Raw genomic sequence first — 22,018 nt, forward strand, 5'->3', positions numbered from 1 at the left:
CCAATCCTGTCATTTTAAAAGTGAAGAAACTGAAGTCCAATTTTAGTAAATGACCTGCCACAGTCACACAAATATTAGGCGTCAGGGTCGGATTTGAACCTCAGATCCCTGGCTCCAGAGTCAGCATCCTTGCCATTGCTCTCCAAGGTCCTCTGGCATGGTTATAATATGTTGTCAACAGGCCCCAGTCACCTCAGGGAACAAGAACAATTTCTCTAGAAAATTTCTGAATGAGTTGTTTGTCTTTAGTACCTGGTCTCTCCTTTCACTACCTCAAGGTTGGGTATCCCCAGTCCCAGGTGCCTAGTACTCTCATTACATTATATGAGGGTACATAAATCTCCTGCTCTCCGGGAGCTGACAAATTCATTCATATCAACTCATTGAGGATGGATAATGCTTTCCGTTTCATCCTTGTCTTTTTTAGGGATGAAGAACAAAATGAAAAGAACAAATCTCTAATTGTAGAGTTCCGGGCAACAATCTGCTAAAGGTTCATTTTGGGCAAGAACCCTTTCAGTGCTCCTGGCATCCCACCATTTAAGCATCAGCCCACTCTGTCAAAAATCCCACTTCTCATGGGATTAAGACAGTTCTTTAATTTCATCTTTCCACAGGAGAGACTCCCTCTGGCTCTAATAGCTTAGGAGACTTGTCCATGGTCCCAGAACCAGGATGGGTCAAAGACAAATTCAGGACTTCCTGACACTAAGACACATGCTATCTTCAGACTAGAACTTCAGACTAAGACTTCATGCTATCTCTTAACACTTCTGATGAGGGACAAATGGAGGGAGGTGAAAGCATGAGAGGCCATGTCCTTTTGTAAGCTAGGGATAAGGGACCAAGTGCTTCATTTTCTCAGAAAAAAGGTCATCATCCAAAGACCAGCAATAAAGGCCACAGTTTCTGGCCATGGCTGTTTCAGCCCTGCAACTTATCTAGCTACATCATCATTAAGAGAATCAATGCATTCCCCTGGGCCTTGATTTCTTCATCTGTAAAAAACCAAGGAGGTTGGATTTCATCACCCCAGGATCTCTTCCATTTGAGGATCACGGGATCTAAGATGACAGCTACAATTGAAATCTTTCTCTTACCCAGAACAAATCCAGTATTTTAAGTGAGCCATTAGAGGTAGCTTGCATCAGACTTTGCACCTGACTCAAGAAGGAAAAATGAAGGACAATGCTTTTGGGCCACAATCTGCAGGCAACCTACATAGTAGCAGAGAAACAAGATGACCCAAGATACTCAAGTGATCCATGTTCTCTTCACACTCGGCTCACCATAAATAGAATCTCGGGGAGTCAGGTGCTTCCCAAAAAGGAGGATTTTCTTGTTTCTATCTTTTAATGGTCATGCAATTTTTAAAAATTCAGCAAGAGAACTCAAGACACTTTCAGATAGCAAAGCTAAATCTAAAAGAATTAGTTTTGCCTAATTAGCTCAGCCCTCCACATGGGATGCTCGGAGAGAAGGAACAGGCAGGAGTTGCAGGTTTGGGGCTCACTGTGACTGGCTGTGCTCAAGAGATGGATTATTTGCAGTCGCCGCCCACTGGTCTCATCATGGCTTGGGCAGCTCTCGGTGGCTCTCCATCCCATCCAGTTTGACTGCAGTCAAGTTCCCCCCCTGATACTTGACCCTGCTCTCTAGGTCCACTTCTAGAACAGACCCTTGGGATGCATGGAATGCTCAAGAAAGACTAGCGCCCCCTTTGATCCAGCAGTGTTTCTACTGGGCTTATACCCCAAAGAGATACTCAAGAAGGGAAAGGGACCTGTATGTGCCAAAATGTTTGTGGCAGCCCTGTTTGTAGTGGCTAGAAACTGGAAAATGAATGGATGCCCATCAATTGGAGAATGGTTGAGTAAATTGTGGTATATGAATGTTATGGAATATTATTGTTCTGTAAGAAACGACCAGCAGGATGAATACAGAGAGGCTTGAAGAGACTTACATGAACTGATGCTGAGCGAAATGAGCAGAACCAGGAGATTATTATATACTTCAACAACGATACTGTATGAGATGTATTCTGATGGAAGGGGATTTCTTTGACAAAGAGAAGATCTAACTTAGTTTCAATTGATCAAGGATGGACAGAAGCAGCTACACCCAAAGAAAGAACACTAGGAAATGAAAGTAAACTGCTTGCATTTTTGTTCTTCTTCCTGGGTTATTTTTACCTTCTAAATCCAATTCTCCCTGAGCAACAAGAGAACTGTTTGGTTCTGTATACATATATTGTATCTAGGATATACTGCGACATATTCAACATATATAGGACTGCTTGCCATCTGGGGGAGGGGGTGGAGGGAGGAAGGGAGGGGAAAAGTCAGAACAGAAGTGAGTGCAAGGGATAATGTAAAAGTTACCCAGGCATGGATTCTGTCAATAAAAAGTTATTTAAAAAAAAAAAAAAAGGGCTAGCACCCCCGGTGTGAGTACTTGCCAAGCCCTTTTCAGGGCTGCCCACCCACTTTTGGTGGCTCCCAGCTCTCTCCGGTGGCTGTAATACTTGTAGTGACCACACTGAAGGTCGAGTCTGACTGGTTAGTGAGTTAGCACCAGGTAAGAGAAGACTACCCTTAGTGGGAGAGGTGGTTGAGAATGTTCCAATGGCCACAAAGGCAGCTGGAACTTAGGGCTTGGTTCAGTATTTGATGATGCCACAGGGTACCCAGTGAAGTCTGGGCCATCACCTTGACTTTGGTCCTGCCACTGGACCTTGATGACTCAGAAAGACAGGCCGAGCTTGACGACTCCGTCCAATTAATTCTACCTCACTTAAATTCAACTCATGCAAAATATCACCCCGTGATGTCATTTGTTCTCTTTGAAAATGGAGGACAAACAAGAACAGACCTTTGAGCATCCACCACAGTTTCTCTTTTATGTATGTCTACCAGATCCCTGGAGGGAGCAGTTGAGGGAGGTGGGGGAGCTGGGCTGCAGCCAGAGCATTTGTAGGCTCCTAAAGGATGGTCTTCTGAGAACAGTCAGCAGACACCTGGGGGTACAGAACGGTCCTTCAGATGAAACCCATCTTGTGGTCTGGGATGTAGGGGGTAGGGTGTGCCAGAGCTTAGGGTACAGGTCCAAGTGGGCACAGGCTCACCCCTAGCTACTCAGCACCAAATCCTCCACAAGACCTTCTAGTCTAACCCCCCTCCTCTTCCCTTCATTTCTTACATGCTCAAGCTAGATGACACAGTGAAAAGGATGCTGGGACTGGAATAAGAAAGATCTCAGATCCAGCCTTAGACACTTGCTGGCTGTGATCCTAGGCAAATCACTTTACCTCTGTCTGCCTCAATTTCTTCAACTGTAAAATAGAGTAATAACAGTGCGTTCCTCCTGGGATTGTAGTGAGGATGATAATGACAGAGAACCTGGCATTTAATAAATGCTCCTTTCCTCCCACACCCTTCCAACTCCAATTGTAGCTTGAAATTAGGAGAGCTGGGTAATCAAGGATGGAATGGGTCAAAGGGCATTGAGTAATCTTAGATTAGGATGATGAATTCAAATTCTTCCTCAGACACTTATTAGCTGTGTGAAATTGAGTAAGTGGCTTAACCTCAGTTTCACCTGTAAAATGGGAATAATAACAACATCTATCTTATCTAAGTATCCCAGGGTTTGCAAGCCTCTGAGCTAATGAAGGCTGAACACAAACTTAGGAAGATAAGAAGAAAGGGGAACTCAAACAAAAATTCTGGTCAAAGAAGATCACAGCTGACATAGGTTAGACTCCCTCCTCCAGTGGAATCTTCTCTCCATCCCCCACCTATGGTCAGAATTAATGAGATTTGAGTAATCAAGAAAGATATGGATTATAAGATACAGTCCTCAGGGGCAGGGACAAGAGGGTTTATCCACCCCCAAAGCCCAAGAACCAGTGGCCTTTGGGTTTTTCCAGCTTTTTTTCTGTGAGAGATTTCTCTCTTTACCCAACTGCTCCTTCCATCCTTCCTTGATTTCCTCATCCCAGTCAGTAGAAGGATGAGGGCGTCTACTTTCAGACATGGGCAAAGTATACTGTGATTTCAACTCCAGCTGAATCCAGGCAGCTTCCCAAAGCTGTCTTTCCCATGCCTTCAGATGGGTAGGCCTTGTGCATTTAAAATAACCACAATCCATACACACCCCAAGCCACTAGCCCACTCCTCCTTGACAGATGGAACAACAGAGACTTTGCCTTCAGTAAATGGAAAAAAAAAAAAAAAAGACTTGTTTAGACACGGGATCAGTCCAACAGCCTTATTGGGAAGGGATTCCCAGACTCCACTGGCCTTCACCAGCCTTTATCTCTGACCCTCAGAGGATAGAGCTGATTTAGAGAGTTCATGGATAAAGCCACTGAGAGAATTAGTTACTTAACTGAGGTCAAAAAAGACAATGCTCCCATCTTTTTACAGATGAGGCAATTCAGGGTCAGTAAGGCAGAGAAACCATATAAATAAATGGAAAAAGCAGTGATTGTAGAGACTGAAGACCTGAATTCAAATTCTGCCTCTGTTACCACCTGTCTAACCTTAATCAAGTCATAGCCTCAAAGTGCCCCAATTTCCACTTTGGCAAATAAATAAATAAGGGGCTAGAAGACTTCAGGTATCTCTTCTAACTCAAGGTACCTGATCCTAAATAGGGTCAAAGACGTCTCTCAAGAGCATATCATTAATAAATGGCAGATCTAGGAAGGATTTGTGTCCTCTCAAAGTCTTCCTTCTGCCCTGCCTAACACCACCATCCTAAATGTGGCTTTCCCATAGATCTCCCTGCTCCATATGAAGGGAGAACTAAGACTCCCCAGATCACCTCCTCACGCCTCTCTCTGTAGGTACAAGTGGCCCTCTCCATGAAGGCTCTCAATGTACCAAGACACAAAACCACACTTCCTTCCCTTTTTTTTTTTTTTGCTTTGCGGTAAGATAAGGTCCCTCCCTACAGAGACTGGGTGGCTCCCAACCACTCCTACTCTTCTTCCTTAAACCATCTACAGGAGGAAATAAGTGAGGGAGGGCTTTGCAAGGTCACCAGCCTCATTTTCTCCTCCAGAACCATCTGGGTCCAGTGGCCAGATGGAGATCATTCTGGGATCTTTAAAAGGCAGAGCCATTTTCATTCAGAAATGTCCCCAGGAGTGACCCCATCCCATCCAGAGACAAGCTGGGGGTGCAAGTGGATAAAACATAGGGTCTGGAGATCAAGTTCAGACAATTACAAGCTGGGTGATCTTGGACAAATCATTTAACACCTCTGTATGTCTCAGTTTTCTCAACTATAAAATGGAGATCATAATTGTTTGATCCTGTCAACCACCCTGGGAAGTAGATACGAGATTAATATTTGCAAAGTGTTAAAAAAAAGTATCTGGCATATAGCAGGCATTTAATGATAAATGTTTGCTCCTTTCCCCCTTTCCTACAATTATGTGAACAATTAATGGATTTTACCAGTAGGATAGTGGAAAGTTGAGACTTCTTTATATATAAATCCAATATCATGTGCATCTGGATGAGGGCAACTGGATGGTAGTGTTATAAGATTATCAATATCTATAAATATTAATATTTAGATATATAATCTATTTTAATATGCCTATATAATATCTATATTGATAATCCTCATACAGAGGACAAATTTCCCCAAAACTGGCCCCTTGCATCCACTGTTTCCCTGGATGGTATCAAAATCTAAACTTGGCAAAAAAAGAAAGCTGGCTGCTGCTTGAGGTTTGGGGTGTTGATACTGGCAAAAAGTTTTGGAGTCTATATTTTGGGAAAGCATGGGGAAGAATCATGATATCAAGAGTAGAAAACTCCTTGTAAGGCCTTAAAAAAACTTCAAAAAACCTTAAAACAAAACCAACCCAAAACTTAAATCTTTCTCAAGGTCTTCTAACATGGGTCCATATGTACGTTTCTTCAAAAACTCTTTTGCCTCCCATAAAGGAAGAGTTAACTCTGTTTATCTGGTTGTTGAACAATGAAATACAAAGGAATTAGTCCTGTAGCTTAGCATCCTAGTGGTTTAGGAGTTAAAATCACTATCTCTCTGGATAAGTGATTTCTCTTGGCCCTCAGTTTCCTAATCTGTAAAATGAGGGAAGGTTGGTCCCAAGGGGACAGGTAGGAGAGCAATACTGTTTAACCAGTTCAAGCAGGACCAGAACAAAATGAGACGGTCCACGTGAAAGCTAAAAGTAATGGATTACTTGGTCAACTGGCATTTAGTAAGCACCTATTCTGTGCCAGGCACTGTCCTAACTATTTAAGGGAGCCATAAGAGAACTCCAGGAGGGTCATCTGCAGGAAAATGAAAAGTAAGCTCTGGGAAAATGTCAGAATGGACCTGAGAGACTCTTTGCATCTTCAATAATACAAGTCCTAGAATCTACCAGGAAAATGAAACGCAGTAACAATGACTGGGAAGCCTCTCTTGTCTCCTTCAGGGAAGGACCAGGCTGTCAGAGGAAGGGAAAGATCTCAGAGGCTGACGGCTAACTGAAATTTTGGTTAGTTTACAATGCAGTCAAGCCACCTACTTCCATTAAACATAGCTACTGAATCAAGACAATTTAGAAGAAAAGCATGATGTCCTGGGATGAGACCCCTGGTTAAAGTTGAGGAAAATCAGCCCTATAGAAATGGATGTCCTCAACTGTCAGTTAGTATCATGAAACTGAACTGGAAGGAACCTACCAAATTATCTTGGGTCTATGAGGACCACCAGAAGGAAGTGATTTGCCAAGGTGGCAACAGGATTCAAAATGTAGGACTTTCTACTCTCTATTCCCCATCCTTTCCACTGTGATACACTATTTCACAACGTGTGATTCACATGCAGAATGAATTGGAAACCTTAGATAGACTGCTGGTCTTGGAATCATCCGAGTTCAAATCCAGCCTAAAACACTTGCTAGTTGTGTGATTCTGGGTAAATCACTAAGTTCCCTCAACTGTAAAAGGGGGATTAATAATAGCACCTACCTCACATGGTATTTGTGAGGATCAAGTGAGATAATATTCGCACAGTGACTGACACATAGTAGATGCTATATAATTGTTAGTTATTATTATTATTATTGGGCAGCTGGTGGCAAGGTGGATAGAGTACCAGCCTAGAGTCAGGAAGACTCGAGTGCAAATCTTTCCTAAGATATTTCCTCGTTCTGTGACTCTGGGGGGCAAGTCAGTTCACTCTGTTTCCTCATCTTCAAAAATGAGCTGGAGAAGGAAATGGCAGATTTACTTCAGTATATTTGCCAAGAAAATCCCAAATGGACGCATGAGGAGTTGAACACAACTGAAAACAACTAAAAATCATTTTTATTATTATTATTTGTTAGTAATAGTAGTAGCAGCAGTTGCTGCTTCTATGAACTTGAAGATTTTGAGATACCCTGAGAATGGTCGAGTCTCCATAAATTTGGTCCTTCCATAAATGACCTTTTTCCCCTGCTGCGGTTCTGCTACCACTGCGATATAATCACTGACATCTTGCTGAGAAACGAAACAGCAAAAAGACCTGAATTGTCCAAATTCCACAGAGTTGGAATCTCAGCATGATGATGAGCAAACTCTACTGGAAGAGGGAAGGAGCCAAATCCCCAACGAAGACTCTTTTTTTCCCCCAAAATCTTCACCCACAAATAGTATGTGCCCTCTCTTCCCCCCCAGAAAAAGTATAGAAAAGTCGAAATCGGTCCAAAATGGGTGCTAGAGCTCTCTCTGGGCTCACTTCTGTGCACACAGTAGGCGGGAAAGGGTAAACAAGGAAAGGCCTGGAGCCCTCACAGGGACCATAAATCAGGAGGAGGTCTCAAGGAGCTAAACACTTCCAAAATTTCTTCCTATTGCGCTATTTTAAGCAACTCATACACAGATTTCATTTGAGGTTGCTGGGTTTTTTTAAATTCACAGTAACAGAACAAAAATAAAAGCATTTAGCAGGCTGGATCTTTTTACACCAATAGGTACAAATCCCATCACCACCATTAAGGTAGGCCTTAAACCCCAGGCCTACCTTCACAAAGTACAGTCTTCCTAGTAATTATTCTAGGATAACCTAGATAGTCCCAGTACTTCAGAAATGCAAAAGGGAGTTTTGGGCCTCTGATAGCTTTTCTTTTGGCTACAGAAATCAACCCATTCCTCTGCTCCATAAATAACAAAATATGCTTCTTCCCCACCCAGGTCACTCCTGGGAGAGGACAGGAAAGGAAAGGAGGGAGCTGAAGGATCCAAATTCCCAGTTCTGTTTCTGGCCTCTTTCTGAGAGTGACCTTTGAGCTCAGGGTTCCAGGCCCAGCTCTGATACAAAAGGGCTGGACTCCCAGGCAGAGTCCTTAAGACTGATTTGCACTGATAGAGGGAGTTTTCTTACTGGGACTTCCCTATAAAGGAAGGGAAGAGAACAGGAATTTAGAGCTTTCTATATGATAGCTACTGTGCTTCCCAACTCCTGGGGAGATGCTATTATGGATTCCATTTTACAGAGGATGAAACTGAGGCATACAGTGACTTGCCCAAAATGATGGGATAAAATGAGATAATAAAGGACCTGGTAAACCTCAGAGTGCTATATAAACGCTAGCTATTATTATGATTGCTCAGTTTCCCTCCCCTTTTAAAAAGCCTACAGTGCCAATTACAACAAACAACATTTAAAAATATCTTGCTGGACCAAACATTTCGGCCTCCTCAATTCCTCTGTCACACACGTTTTTAAAAAGGGTGTAAGCACATTGATTATTTTTTCTAATCCTTCTCCTACTATAAATACCCATGTCTGGCTAAGCAGGCCATTTTATAAAGCTGGCTTGCAAAGTTCAGCCATAGATCACCCCTGGACACGATCATCCCATGACGATGAGTTTTAGAACTTGGAGTCAAAAGTCAAGGGCTCAGCCCTTGGACTGGTAGAATCAGGACACAGTCTTATGTATGATAACGATAATCATAGATAATCTGGACCCGATCACCCCACAATGATGAATTTTTAGAACTTGGAGTCAAGAGCTTCAGCCCTTGTGCTGGAAGAATCAGATAGGACACAGATTTATGTATGATAACGATAATCGCAGATAATTTCAATACAAAAGGGCCTCATCTCGGCACTACTGCATGATCCTGTCTTCAGGGAGGACCCAAATTACATCCCAGATGGACTTTTTCCAAGGCTAAGCTCAAATTTTCACTCGGGCACTTACTAGAAATGTGAGTCACTTAACCCTTCACCTGTAAAATGGGAATAACAGCAGCTCCCTTCCAGGGCTGCTGTGAGAATCATTTGTAAAGTGCTTTGCAAATCTTAAAATGCCATATAAAAGTTAGCTGTTGTTATTGTTAATGAAAATAGTAACATTTTTATATCCCAGCATCAAAAATGGTTTTTCCACACATAGTTCCAATTTTAAGGGAGATTCTATACATCATGTGGAGGGGGAATCTATTATTTGCCATTTGGGGCTAAATCCCCCATACAGTTCCGAGCTTAATTTCCTTTGGGTTAATATTCCCAACATGTGGCCTAATTCCTTTCTCTCTATCAACTTCAATTCACTTTTCAAAAGGAAAACAGTAAACTGAACCCCCAGTGGATTTACTAGAAAATAACTTGTAAAATCTAACAGTAACACTTGACAATGCATACTTACAGCAGAACTCCTTCATGGTGCCATGTTACAGAAAAAAGAAACATATCAAGTTTTTATGGCATATTATGCTTCCAGGGACATGGCAACCCATGGTCTACCTAAATCTGTGATCACAGGGTTGATGTTTTTTTAAATCATATTTGACATTTTAAGTTTTAAAATTTTTAAAATCAAATCTCAGTCAGGAAAAGAAAAGAACCAACATACCCACTATGTGCAAAGCACAGTGCTAAATACTTTACAAGTATTATTATATCCTGGGGATGTCCTAACCCCAAATGGAGAATTGGAAAGTCTCTTTAAGCTTCTATGAAATCTTCTAAACGATTTTCTTAAAAAAAAAAAAAAAAATGATCAAGACTTAAAATATATGTACATATCGCATTTCCCCAGTGACTGTTCTTTCTCACTTTTCAACACAATTAGGTTCGACTTAGCATTCATAACTAAAATTCACACTGCATATTTCCATTGGAAACCATGATTGGAACCAACTGCCATATTTGACATGATTATAACTTCCAATAGTGTGAATATGAATGCATGTAACCACTCCAAAAGGCTCATTTATTCTCACTAATAGGGACCTAGTTCCTTCTGTACCTATCCATTGTGCTGGTCTGGGCCAAGAGACAGGAGGCCAGAATCCCCTTGGGCTTCCAACTCATCATCTGTCAATGGTCAATGCATGCTTTCAGCACAGCTTCCCTTCCTATTAACATTGTCTTTGTGGAAATTGTTGCCCTGATTTGCCTTGTTTTTCCAAACTCTAAAGGGGCTAATTCATTTTTTTTGAAATTATACTTAACAAGCAAAAACATTCATTACCAAGGAAAGCTTAGGATTATTTTTATGCTACCCTAAGTGCTTTGCTGTTATCCACTCTCCTACTCTGAGTCCCGTTTTGTACAGAGCTGCAAAAGCACACACAAGCAGCTGCAGTTTACTTCTGTTTGAACGTCAGAAGATTCTTTTGGCATCCAGAATGCTTTGCTATAAAAATATTACTTTGGGGGGACCCAAAGAAACGTGCACTAAAAGTGCTGACTTTAATTGGAAAGGTAAGTTTATTAGAGAACCCTCTCTGGAGCCCCTTTCTCTCTCTCTCACCCCTAACCTCTTTCCCCACATGTTTAGACAGCCAAGATGGTCTTCTGTCATTTGTATTGTCAAGACCAGCAGCTAGTTACAGTTTCAAGGTCAAGACTGGGATGGGTAATAGGAGGTCTGGGGCTGAGGTTCAGGATGGGACGGGGAGAACATTCTAGTCTGAATTACAAAATGCAATTTGGAAAAATCTCAGCCTACACTCTGGCAAGACCGCAAACATCTGGATAAAAGATGTGGGCAGGGTTTCCACTTTGTGGCTTTATCTCCCACTACTTCCCTAGGCAAGCAGACCTTCTGCTCCCACTCTTTGTAAATCCCCCCTCATTGCTTTGCTTTCTCCCATTCATGGCTCATGCCATGCCTTATGTTGTTCCTTCCACCCAAATTTACTTCCTTGCTCAAGATGGGCAGATCCTATCTGTTCTTCCTCCTCCAGAAAGCCCACTTTGATTTCTCCCACAGTTATTTGTACAATTTTATTTTATTCATTTCTTATACCTCCCTCCGTGGTGATGTCTTAATGTTTCTTTTATAGAAGCATGTTTTTGATGGGCCCTATCTCAACATTCCTAGAGCCTGGAACATATAGGGGCTACATGTCAAGCAAAGGTCTCAAGAAAGTAACAAAAAGAACATCCTGAAGTTGGAGGTACGTCCCCGGGTTCAAATTCCCACTCTGACACTAGCTGAGTCTTTGAGCAAACCCCTTCGCTTTTTAGTCTCAGTTTTTCCATTGATAAATTGGAAATAAACCTGGCATTGCCTACCTGATACATAGTGGGCCCTTAAGAAATGTTTGACTAATTGGGGACCCCCCCAAAAAAATCAAATGGTTATAATTAATGGTAATCTATAGTACATTGCACATAGTAGGTGCTTAAACAATTTTTTGAATGGGTGATGGAATGAATATCCAAATCGGCCCAGATCATCCTGAATTCTCTTGGTACCATGTTTCTAGATAGATCCCAAAGCCTCCCTTTAGGCAACCTTAAAAGTCACAGCATCAAAATTCTTTAGGCTTATTTTAAAATAAGCAAAAAACAAAAAACAAAAAACCAACAACACAAAACATGTTTCTATGACAGGCTGAGCAAACACCAAACACCTGCTACCACTTGGGGCTGCAACAAGATGGATCAGATATCCAGGGCCAACTCCCTCCCCGGGGCCGAAGCCTGAGAGTTCGAATCCATCATGACTACATCCTAACCGGCAAAAAGAGATACAGCAGAAGTCAGAGCCATTCCGCTCCCACCCGCCTCCTTTTTCCTGGCAATGAGCCTCCTCCAGAAAGCCACAGAGCAGCAGCGGAGCCTGTTTTTTCCATCACCCCCCCTCTCTAATTCCATGATCCCCCGACCTGCCCCTCTGCACACGGGCTCCTCATTCTCTGGGCACCAGGTTTCCCAGCACGAATCATTCTTGTCCATTCCTCTGTGCGTTCAGATGACAATTGCTGTCAACTCCCATTGAGTTTCCAGTGTAACCCTGTCAGCACCCAAAGGAGAAATGCCGAAGCCAGAGAAATGACATCATTTAGCCGAGATCCCATAGGCGGTGAGTTATAGAGCTGGGATGGGACCCCAGGCCTTGCAACTCCAAAGGCACCGAGTGCTCCTTCCCCAAAGGCACCATGGGGACGCTCATTTAAAATTTCTTCTGACAACTTTCACAGCTGAAAGGGATTTTAGAAACCAGATGGTCCCACCCCCTCAATTTCTAGATGAAAAGACCAAGATCTAAGGAGGCTCATTGATTAATCCAAAACTCTATAGTATCCAAGGTGGGATTTGAACCCAAGCCTTCAGAGCCAGACACTTTTTGGTGACATCGTGCTGCCTTCCTGAGGGTAGGGGAAGGTTTGTATAAGGAAGCAGGTGCTCCCCAAAAAGATGACGACTCCATTTGTACCACTGAGTCCCTTTCCCCCATCTAGCTGATTCATCATTAATTAGGACATAGACAGCAACACATCTGACCGAGTTTCTGCTCCGTTTGTCTTATTGATCACCCTGACAGCTAACGCTTCTGAATAGACAAGCAAATTCCCTCCCCCACTCTTAGGAGTAATGATAGAAGCTTATTAAAATCAATGGCACCCCAATGAGTTTGGCCGAGAGTGCTAGAAAACTGGGACTAAATAAGGAATACCCATCGGAAGTTAATTCCTCCATTCTCTCGACAGCAACCATCTGCTTTACCTGGGGAATAATGCCGTTCTCGCCTACACCCAGGAATTTCACAGACACAAGAACCACAATGAAGAACATTCACAACACTTGGCTGGGTAAAGAACAGAAGGTAAGGTTAGAAATCAAGAGCCCTGTGATGTAAGGTCAAGCATTAGTCTCTCTGGATCTTTGGAAAATAGGAACAATAGAGATGGAGACTGGATTTTGATTTCACTGGTACAGGGGACTGCCAGAGAAGGAAACTGTCTCTGGCAATGGGGCGGCCAGATGGTGCAATGGATAGAGAGCACTGGGCCTGAAGTCAAGAGGACCCGAGTTCAAATCCAACCTCAAACACTTAAGCCTTCCTACTTATGTATGAGCAAGTCACTTAATCCCAACTGATACAAAAACAAACCCAATAAAATGAAAAAAATAAAAAAATACCTGGACCTGCAATTTATAATCTTAGAGAATGTGCACCGAGAAGTGATTTGAACAGGGATACACAACCACTATATATGTGTCAGAATTGGGACTCGAACTCAGATCTCCTATGCTATATTGCCTTTTAATAAGAAAAAATGCTTGTAAGAATAAACAAGTCAAGAGTTGTCCATGTGTCTGAGGGAGATTAAAAGCACCTGCCAAATAAGCATAGACCTTGGTTTATGCTTAGTCCCATCCAACTCCAATATTCTATGATTCCATGAAATACGATCTTTGATTATTATTGCAAAAGCCTGGAAACTGAAGTCAAAGATATCACTCAGTGTCCTGGATAAGAACAAACACCACAGGGTCAGGTGGGGACAAACCCTCATGTTCTGCTCTGAAATGGCCCTGGTTTAGGTCAGAATATTAAATCTTGTTGATCTATCCTGGAAAAGCTGGGCAGTGATTGCCTTGCTTCATTTCTTAAACATACAAAATAAAAGGGGGGGGGAGGGAAATGCATCCTATTAAAAAAAAAAAAAAAAAGCCAAGCAGCTGTCTGATAAAGAGTTTGGGAACCTGCACCCTCCTTTGGATAAAGGGGAACAAAAGAAGAGAGAAGGCTAGCATTACTGAGGACAGTACCACTGCCTTTTTCACCCTCCAAGTGACTCACCTTTTAGATATATCAGACATCTGCCTTGAAGCCCTTTCTATTATTATTTACCATCTCGCCGAGAATCCTGACAGTGCCCGCTTTCAACAGAAGTTCATAGTTCAAATCAACTTAATCATTTATTTGGATAAGATGCTAGATGAAAAGCTGGAAGAAACCTCAGATTATCTGAGGTAATAGATTATCTATTCCAATCTTCTGATTTTATAGAAATTGAGTTGAAGTGGTTTGTCATCTTTTTTTTTTCCAGATTACAAAATGTGATATGGGCAAAATCATTTCCTCTTTCTCCTAATCTGGGAAATGAGGGAGACAGATGTGATGAGACTCACGGAGGGAAAATGATTTCACCAAGATCACACTCAAAAAACTCTATAGTATCCAAGGTGGGATTTGAACCCAAGCCCTTCAGAGCCAGACACTTTTTGGTGACATCGTGCTGCCTTCCTGAGGGTAGGGGAAGGTTTGTATAAGGAAGCAGGTGCTCCCCAAAAAGATGACGACTCCATTTGTACCACTGAGTCCCTTTCCCCCATCTAGCTGATTCATCATTAATTAGGACATAGACAGCAACACATCTGACCGAGTTTCTGCTCCGTTTGTCTTATTGATCACATTAACTATGAGGCCAAGATTCAAACGGAGGAACCCAGTGCCTTCCTACTCTATCGTGCTGATGTGCTGCTTGGCCCTGGTGCTAGACATCGGTTACAGAAAGAAAAATAAAACAGTTCCTGCCCTCAAACAGCTTGTAGGATCTCAGATCATTAGAGTCCCTTCTTTTTAGACATAAAGAAACAAGATGCCAAATGTTTGCTTAAAAATGATAATAATAATGATAAACATAGTACAATTAATAAGTGTGCTGGAGCCCAAGGATCTGGATTCTAATGATTACTAGGTCTGTGACTTGAGACAAATGACTTCATTTCCCTCTGCCTCAGTGTCCTTATTTGATAAGACTGACCATGATAGTTCCCTCTCTGGGAGCCTGTGAAGGTTTTAAAGTACTATGTAGGCCTCCTCAATGGAGACTCACAATCACCCTGTGAAGGAAATCTTTATATAGCTTACTCTCCAATACAATGCCTTCCTGTTCCTCACACAGGACACTTCATCTCCCAACTCAAAACATTTTCCCTGGCTGTACCCCACACAGGGAATGTCCTCCCTTCCTTGGCTCTGCCTCCTGGTTTCCCCCTTCAAGCCCCAGCTAAAATCCCTTCTGCAAAAAGATTTTTCTAATCCTTCTGAATCTTATTGCCTCCCCCCTGAGAACATCTCCAGTTTATCCTGTATCTATCTTGTCTGTTCATAGTTGTTTGGAGGTTGTCCTCCTTGAGGACAGGGGGCTGTTTTTTGCCTTTCTTTGCATCTTCACTGCTTAGCATGATGACTAGCACATAGTAGATAAGCTTAATAAATGCTTGTTGACTTAAAAATAGCTCCTGCTGACCTCATTTTACAGCATCTTTGACATCCTCCACCCGGGATAGAGATATCCAACACTTCAAGAAAGACCTTTTCTCAAGGTCTCGGCACTCACTGGGTCTGGCACACAGAAGTTGCTTAATAAAATGCTTGTTAAATGGGCTCTTTGGCCTTCCATATCTATCTCTGACTTGACCTGTACTTTATGCATGCATTGGCAGGAGGTAAAACAAATGAGCCACTTCGACCAAGTTACTTCCTTAATGGACTTCTCAGCTCAGCCATCAGGAAAATGGGGGGAGGGGATTTGTAAGGTCCCTTTTTCAGCTCCAGCCTTGATTTTAAGGTATTTATTCTACTTTATCATTAAAAAAAATACACTCATTTCCTTTATTATTATACTGTAACTTGCTTCCCTAAAGAATTAAGTTTTTTTGTTTTTCACATCCCTTCTTTCCTAGTCTCCTCAGTTTCAGTCAAGTAGTCTGAGAAAAGACAAAACCAACTGAATTTCTCCCCTCAGCTCATCTAGGTTCTGAGACGGATCCAAACAGCCAAGGGCTGCTCAATTAGCACTTTCTCCGGCAGTCGATTGCCTCAGTGGGAGTCCAGGCCCTCTAAAAATCCCTCAAGTTAACCCCACAGTCTGGGGATGGTTTTCTTCCCTGCCATCACACACAGCAAGTATTTTCTCTTCTGTACTTGAACTAAGATGTTCAGACTTGCCCCAGCCAGCTTCTTTTAAAAAGCAAGCGATTCAGAAAAGCCTGGCCTGGGAAGACTTGTGGAGAGCTCTTCCTAATGGTGGTTCTTCCACAGAATGTAAACTTCTGGAGGCCCAGAACTGTTTCATTTTGTCTGTGTTCTCAGGATCTAGTAAAGTTTGGTCATGGTCAGAATTGGAAGGGATATTGGAGATTGTTTCATGTGAAAAGAGCATTTTAGATAGGGGGAAACTGGGATCCTGAGAAGGCAAGATGAACACAAATGGTGGAATCAGGAATCAAGCTCAGGACTTGGAAGTCCTGTGACTATGTTTATAAAGAAGGATTTCTGCTCTACCATACTGTCTGGGATACAGTGCTTGACAAATAGTTGCTGCTGAGTAAATAACAGAAAAATCTCTATTTCAAAGTTAACTATGGACACTGTTACTGTATCTTTAAGAACCCATTGGATAAAGCAATTTGTGCTGCCTCAGCCATGGGGCCTGACAAACAAAGTATTCAATAAATGCTTGCTGAATTGAATTTATATACTTTGTAGGGGAGAAAATTTCCAACCCAAACCTATTATTTAGTCCCAAGGTCCAAAAGCTAAAAGGATTTCCTCGGTCTCTACATAGGACTAGGGAAGATCGAGACCAGAAATTCATAACTAATGTTCAACATCGGTTTACCTCGGTGGGATAAAATGAGGAAACAAGCTACCATCTTCTCCCAGAGCTGTGTTTCTAAGTGCTTCTCTGTTAAAGTGGTTTCAATGCTTCCACATGAGGAAGCTATGAAGATATTATCATTTAATGGTATTTCTCTGGTAGCCTGGACATCAATACCAAATGAGCAAGCAATCTGTAACTCCTACTCTACAAAGCTAAAATAATGTGTTAGAAACACCCTGGGACTTTTATCTTCCATCTCAGACTGAGCAAAATCATCTTTGTCTGAGGATCTGCATAATGGACATGAGTAGTGCTGGCTTTTAAATTCCAGGTTAGAAGAACAGAATTTTAAAAGCCATATACAGCTGAGTCAAATGCATACTTCCATACTGTATAATTAACTAGCATAACAACAATAAATATATAATTTAAAGGGAAGAGCAGCAAGGGAATATTCACCATGTCTCTTTCCTCTGCCAGTCGACATTTGGGATCCAGCCGTGCAAACTCTAACCTGACTGGCCTTGGAAGCATTTTTAATATTAACAAAAAGGTTTGGACTTCTGGGGTCCTTCCCCAAGCAGTTTGTTTCTCTGACTAGCTTTCAGGCAGAAGTAATTAATTGCTCTTCCTCTAAACATTCATTTTATTTTGTCTAAATAGACTCAATAAATCAGACCAGTTATTGTTTAGAGCTCTTCTCTCTCTCTCTATTATCATGTATTCAAAATGAGTTTGCAGAGAACTAGGAGGTGATAAATGGTCACGCGGCCTAGCATAATTCTGTAGAGATGGTAAAATATAAAGGGGGAAATATTCTTTCTGATGAGAGAAGTTTGCTACCCTCAAGAGTGATCGGTTACCTTAACTGTTTCATTTTTAGTCAATTTTTTTTTTTTAAATGTGTATAGGCTTTATAAAGCAGCTTCCAAGCAATATCCTTGAGAGCGTCAAATACTCATCCTGAATGGAAAGCCCCCAAAACTTTACACAGGATGACAGTTAACTCAGTAGTATGTGCATCCACAGTTCACAGAAAACACCTGCTTTCTGGAATCAAAGTACGGTTGGGGGGTGGGGGGGGGAGGAGGGGAGAACAATGAAAAGAACAGTGGATTTGTAGATGGAGGCCCTGGGTTCAAATGTAGACCCATCTATTTCTTATCCATTTGATTTTGTGTGAGCCACTAAATATCTCTTGGTTGTCTCACCTGTAAATAAGGGATTGGGCTGGGTAGCTTCTAAGGTCCCTTTCGGCTCTGACCTAATGACCCAATGACTAGAAGTACTATCTCTATGATAGTTAGTATGAAGACAGCTCATACTCTATTATTTTCCTTTATCTTCATCTAGCAATTCCAGAGGTTAAGTGACTAGCTCAGGGCTGGAGGCGGCAAACGGCTGTGTATGAGTGACAGATTCCAGCACTCGTCTATTTATTATTCTATGGACAAATGTTTATGTATCCTATATTCAAAATATGGTGCTAGGTACCAGAAAGGAAGCAAAAAGGCGAAAATCTCCTTGCCCCAACAGATATTATAAGTATTAGGAAAAATAAAAATATGCCCACCAGTAATTGCAGCACATCTGTTCTTTGCTTATATAGGGTAAAATACTGGACTTGGGAGTTCAAATTCTGTCTTGGACATATATTAGGTGTGTGATATAGAACAAATCCTGTCAACCTTTCTCAGCTTCAGTTTTCTTATTTTTAAAGTGAGGATAATGGCACTTACCTCACAGAGATATTCTAAGGATCAAGTTTATATACACACACATCATATATGTATATATATGGAAACATATAGACATATGTATGTGTATATACACACAATTATGTCTGTGCACAAACATGCATGTATATATATATATATATATATACACACACATTTATGTGTGTGTTTATATATAAAACCTTCTAAACCTTAAAGTACTATACATATTCTATCCACAATCATCACCATCCTTCTAAATCACTGCCAGTATTACTGAAGGAAGGAGCTCTCCTTTAACTCCAATGTCCTCTCCTTTTAAGAAAGTCATCGTTCTTGCTCAGGAATCTGAAAACCGGCTGGAAACCACCCGTGGCCTGCCTGCCTAAGCTTCCTGGTGTTCCTGTTTGTGACATCACCAAGCTGGTGTGGAGGAAACCACAATTACTAGTTGTGGCAACATCCACAAAAGCCCTGGATTGGTTTCAGGTGGGGCTGAAGCAGCAGGCCTACCAGATTGGTAGGAGGAAAAAGGGGGAGCGGGGGAAGGGAAGAGCTCTCTTGATTCTTGCCATTTCCTTTATCAGTACAAACAAAAACACATTGGAGCAATCCCACTTGGGTCTGTACAGAAGAAGGCTGGGCCCTTAAAAAATAATTTTGTTGCTTTTCATGGATTTTGTGAAAATAAACAAAGCTGCTTTCTCAATATGTTAACCCTCCCAAGAATTGAGCTCTTTGCAATGTCTCTATAATGTGCTTCCTGGCTTTCTTCCATTCCCTCGTTTGCCTTGCTGCCCCCAAACTGCCTTCCAATCAGATTACAGGGATGTCTTACCACAGTACCACTCTAAATATTTTATATTACGCCAACTCCTGAAACTGGAGCCTGGGAGGCAGCTGGCTGTAGAATACATTTTACACACTAAACGTTATCGGAAAGGTGGGTTAGGTATTTGCTTTTTGCCCCCTTGTCATTCTTTCAGGAGCACCAGTTACCTAGTGGTTTTCCTCCCCTCTCCCCTTGCTCCAATAGAGCGTGTAACTGTTCCACAACGTCTAGCTCTTCAATACTGTTCCAGGCAGTTAAGGCTTCTCCAGAAGCCTTAGAAACCTCCAGAAAACACATGAGGTCAAACCCCCCTCCAGAAACACATGAGGTCAACGGTTGGGATTTTTTAAAAAATCAGGCCCTTGAATGGGCCCAAGTGCCATCTTTTGAGAAAGGTGGGATTCACAAGAACTAATCTCTGCCTCTAGCTTAATGCAGTGAATAAGTGCCCCCCTCGGCCTCGGATGGGTGCCCGGGCCCAGGGAGAACTGCTAGAGCACCTCACTGTGTCTCTACCCTTCAAACTCTTCTTCTCGCCAACTTCTGTCGTCTAGATTGGACAGAAGGAAGGGGAGGCGGGGAGGGTTGGGAGAAACCGAGGCACCTTCTGACTTGATGCACATCTGTACCTCTCCCGCGGTGCCGGGGCCAGAACCACAGACAGCGACCATCCACAGTTCACAGTGAAAGTGTCCAACGTTAGAAGCCGTCCCGGATAATTGGCGTAACAGAGAGGAAAAGCCATCTTTGACCAACCAAGATGTACAGAAACGACGCGCTGACTCTCACGTCAAGGAGCTCAGAGAGCGGCCCGGGGAAGCAGCCCACCACGGATCCCTTAGCGCTCGGGGCAGCTCCGGGTCCCCCAAAGGCCGGGGGGGCTGGAGCATGGCAGGATGACCCAACAGGGACTTGGCCCCTCTGAGGAAAGCCCGGGGGGGTTACGCCGCTCAGGTGCCTTCCGGGGCGCCCAGGTCTCCCCGGAGCCCAGCCCGCCCGGCAGCGCCAGGCCCGGCAGCCCTGCCCCCAGCGCGGCGCGGGGCCCCGCTTCTTACCGTTGGCGTTCTTGCCGCAGATGAGATGCTCGTAGGGCTGCAGGACGCCCCAGAGCTCGGCGTCGTTGTTGATGACCATCTCCAGCGCCTCGGCCGACACCTCCGCGCCGCCGTCGGGGCCCTGGGCGGCCGCCAGCGCCCGGGCGCGGATCTCCTGCACCAGGTTCTCCATGCACGCCGCGAGCGTGATGGCCGCGTACTCGTGGATGCGGACCGAGATGCGGGTGTCCACCATCCAGCGGAAGAAGCGCCCCACCGAGAAGCTGAGGCCGCAGCGCGCCGACTTGCCTTGGCGCAGCCCGTCGCCCGCGCTCATGCTGTACAGGGAGAGCGCCTTCACGGCGGCCAGCGCGCAGCTCTCGGCCAGGGCCCAGCTGTGCACCAGGCGCACGGCGCTCTGCACCTCGAAGCGGGTGCACTTGGCGTGGAGCACGCTCAGGCGCTGCGCCTCGCGGGCCACGCGGATCAGCGCCCGGCGCAGCAGCAGCGCCACGCGCCGCCCGGCCTCGGCCGAGAAGGGGGGCAAGCGCCGCGGGCCCGCGCCCTTGCGCAGCACCCGCAGCACGTCCGCCTCCGTCCAGGGGAACTCCTCCAGCTCCGGCAGGCGCGGGCAGCGCGAGAAGAGGTCGGCGCCCTCGGGGTCCTCGGGCAGCACGGTGTTGACGGTGTCCCAGCTGTTGTGGCGGCTGTTCATGGAGCCCGAATAGCACCACCAGGCCGCCCCCCGGTGCTGCGGCGCCGACGACGTGAGCGCCTGCGAGTTGGACTTGGACGAAGACAGACTGAGGGAGCGGCAAGAGTCCCCGGCCCCATACCCGGAGTCCAAGGTCAAGTCCTCCAGAGTCTTCAGGGTAGAGCTGTACGTGCCGGCCATGGAGGAGCCTGGCCGCGGGGCTCTGCGCGGCGAGCGGGGCGGGAACGGACGCTCACAGCTCCATGGCCCCGCGCGCCCCTCCTCGCAGCCCGGCACTCGCGCGTCCGTCTGGCCGCGGCTCTAGGCGCGCCCGGCCGCCCGCCGCCCCGCGGCCCCAGGGGCCTGCATCGCCCGCCCGCCCGCTCCCGACCCCGGGGAGCGGGTGCCAAGAGACCCGGCTCCGAGGAGCCTCCGAGGAGCCTCCGAGGAGGAGGAGCGGTCAGCCGGCGGCGGCGGCGGCGCGAGGGGAGCCTCCCGCTCTTCCCTCTCCGGCGGAACTTCGGCGAGGCAGCGCCGCCCCCCCCGGGAAGGTCCCGACCGAACGAGCAGGGCTGTGGGGCCGCCGCGGGAGAGGGAACGAGGAGGAGACCGGAGCGGGCCGCGAGTCCTTCACCGGCCGCGGAGACGGCTCGGGGCAAACTTCGGCGCCGAGCCGCGCCGCACAGCTGGCCACCGGGGCGGGCCGCCCGCTTGCAAATGAACCTCGGCCGGCGGGCCAATCGCGAGCCCGGAAAGGAGCCCCGTCCGCCACTGCGCTCCGAGGGGGCGGTCGCTATGCAAATCCCACTCCACGTCGAGAAACTGGGAGGAGGGACCGGAGGCGGGTCCGTGGGGGGGGGGGGGGG

General features: G+C 44.8%; 1 protein-coding gene across 2 annotated transcripts in view; it reads right to left on the minus strand.

Annotated features, from left to right (window-relative positions):
* Positions 1-21,353, minus strand: part of ABTB2 (ankyrin repeat and BTB domain containing 2) — a 172,286-nt gene extending 150,933 nt beyond the window's left edge. Inside the window, exon 1 of one of the 2 annotated variants that reach the window (XM_031941908.1) lies at positions 20,480-21,353. In XM_031941908.1, coding sequence (XP_031797768.1) covers positions 20,480-21,353 — 874 coding nt within the window. Of the gene's footprint in view, positions 1-20,028; positions 20,454-20,479 lie in introns of those variants that run through there. The other variant, XM_031941909.1, reaches the window with a different exon arrangement.
* Between the last annotated feature and the right edge of the window lie 665 nt (positions 21,354-22,018).

The sequence above is a fragment of the Sarcophilus harrisii genome, chromosome 6 (assembly GCF_902635505.1).
Source record: "Sarcophilus harrisii chromosome 6, mSarHar1.11, whole genome shotgun sequence".
NCBI classification, from domain to species: domain Eukaryota; kingdom Metazoa; phylum Chordata; class Mammalia; order Dasyuromorphia; family Dasyuridae; genus Sarcophilus; species Sarcophilus harrisii.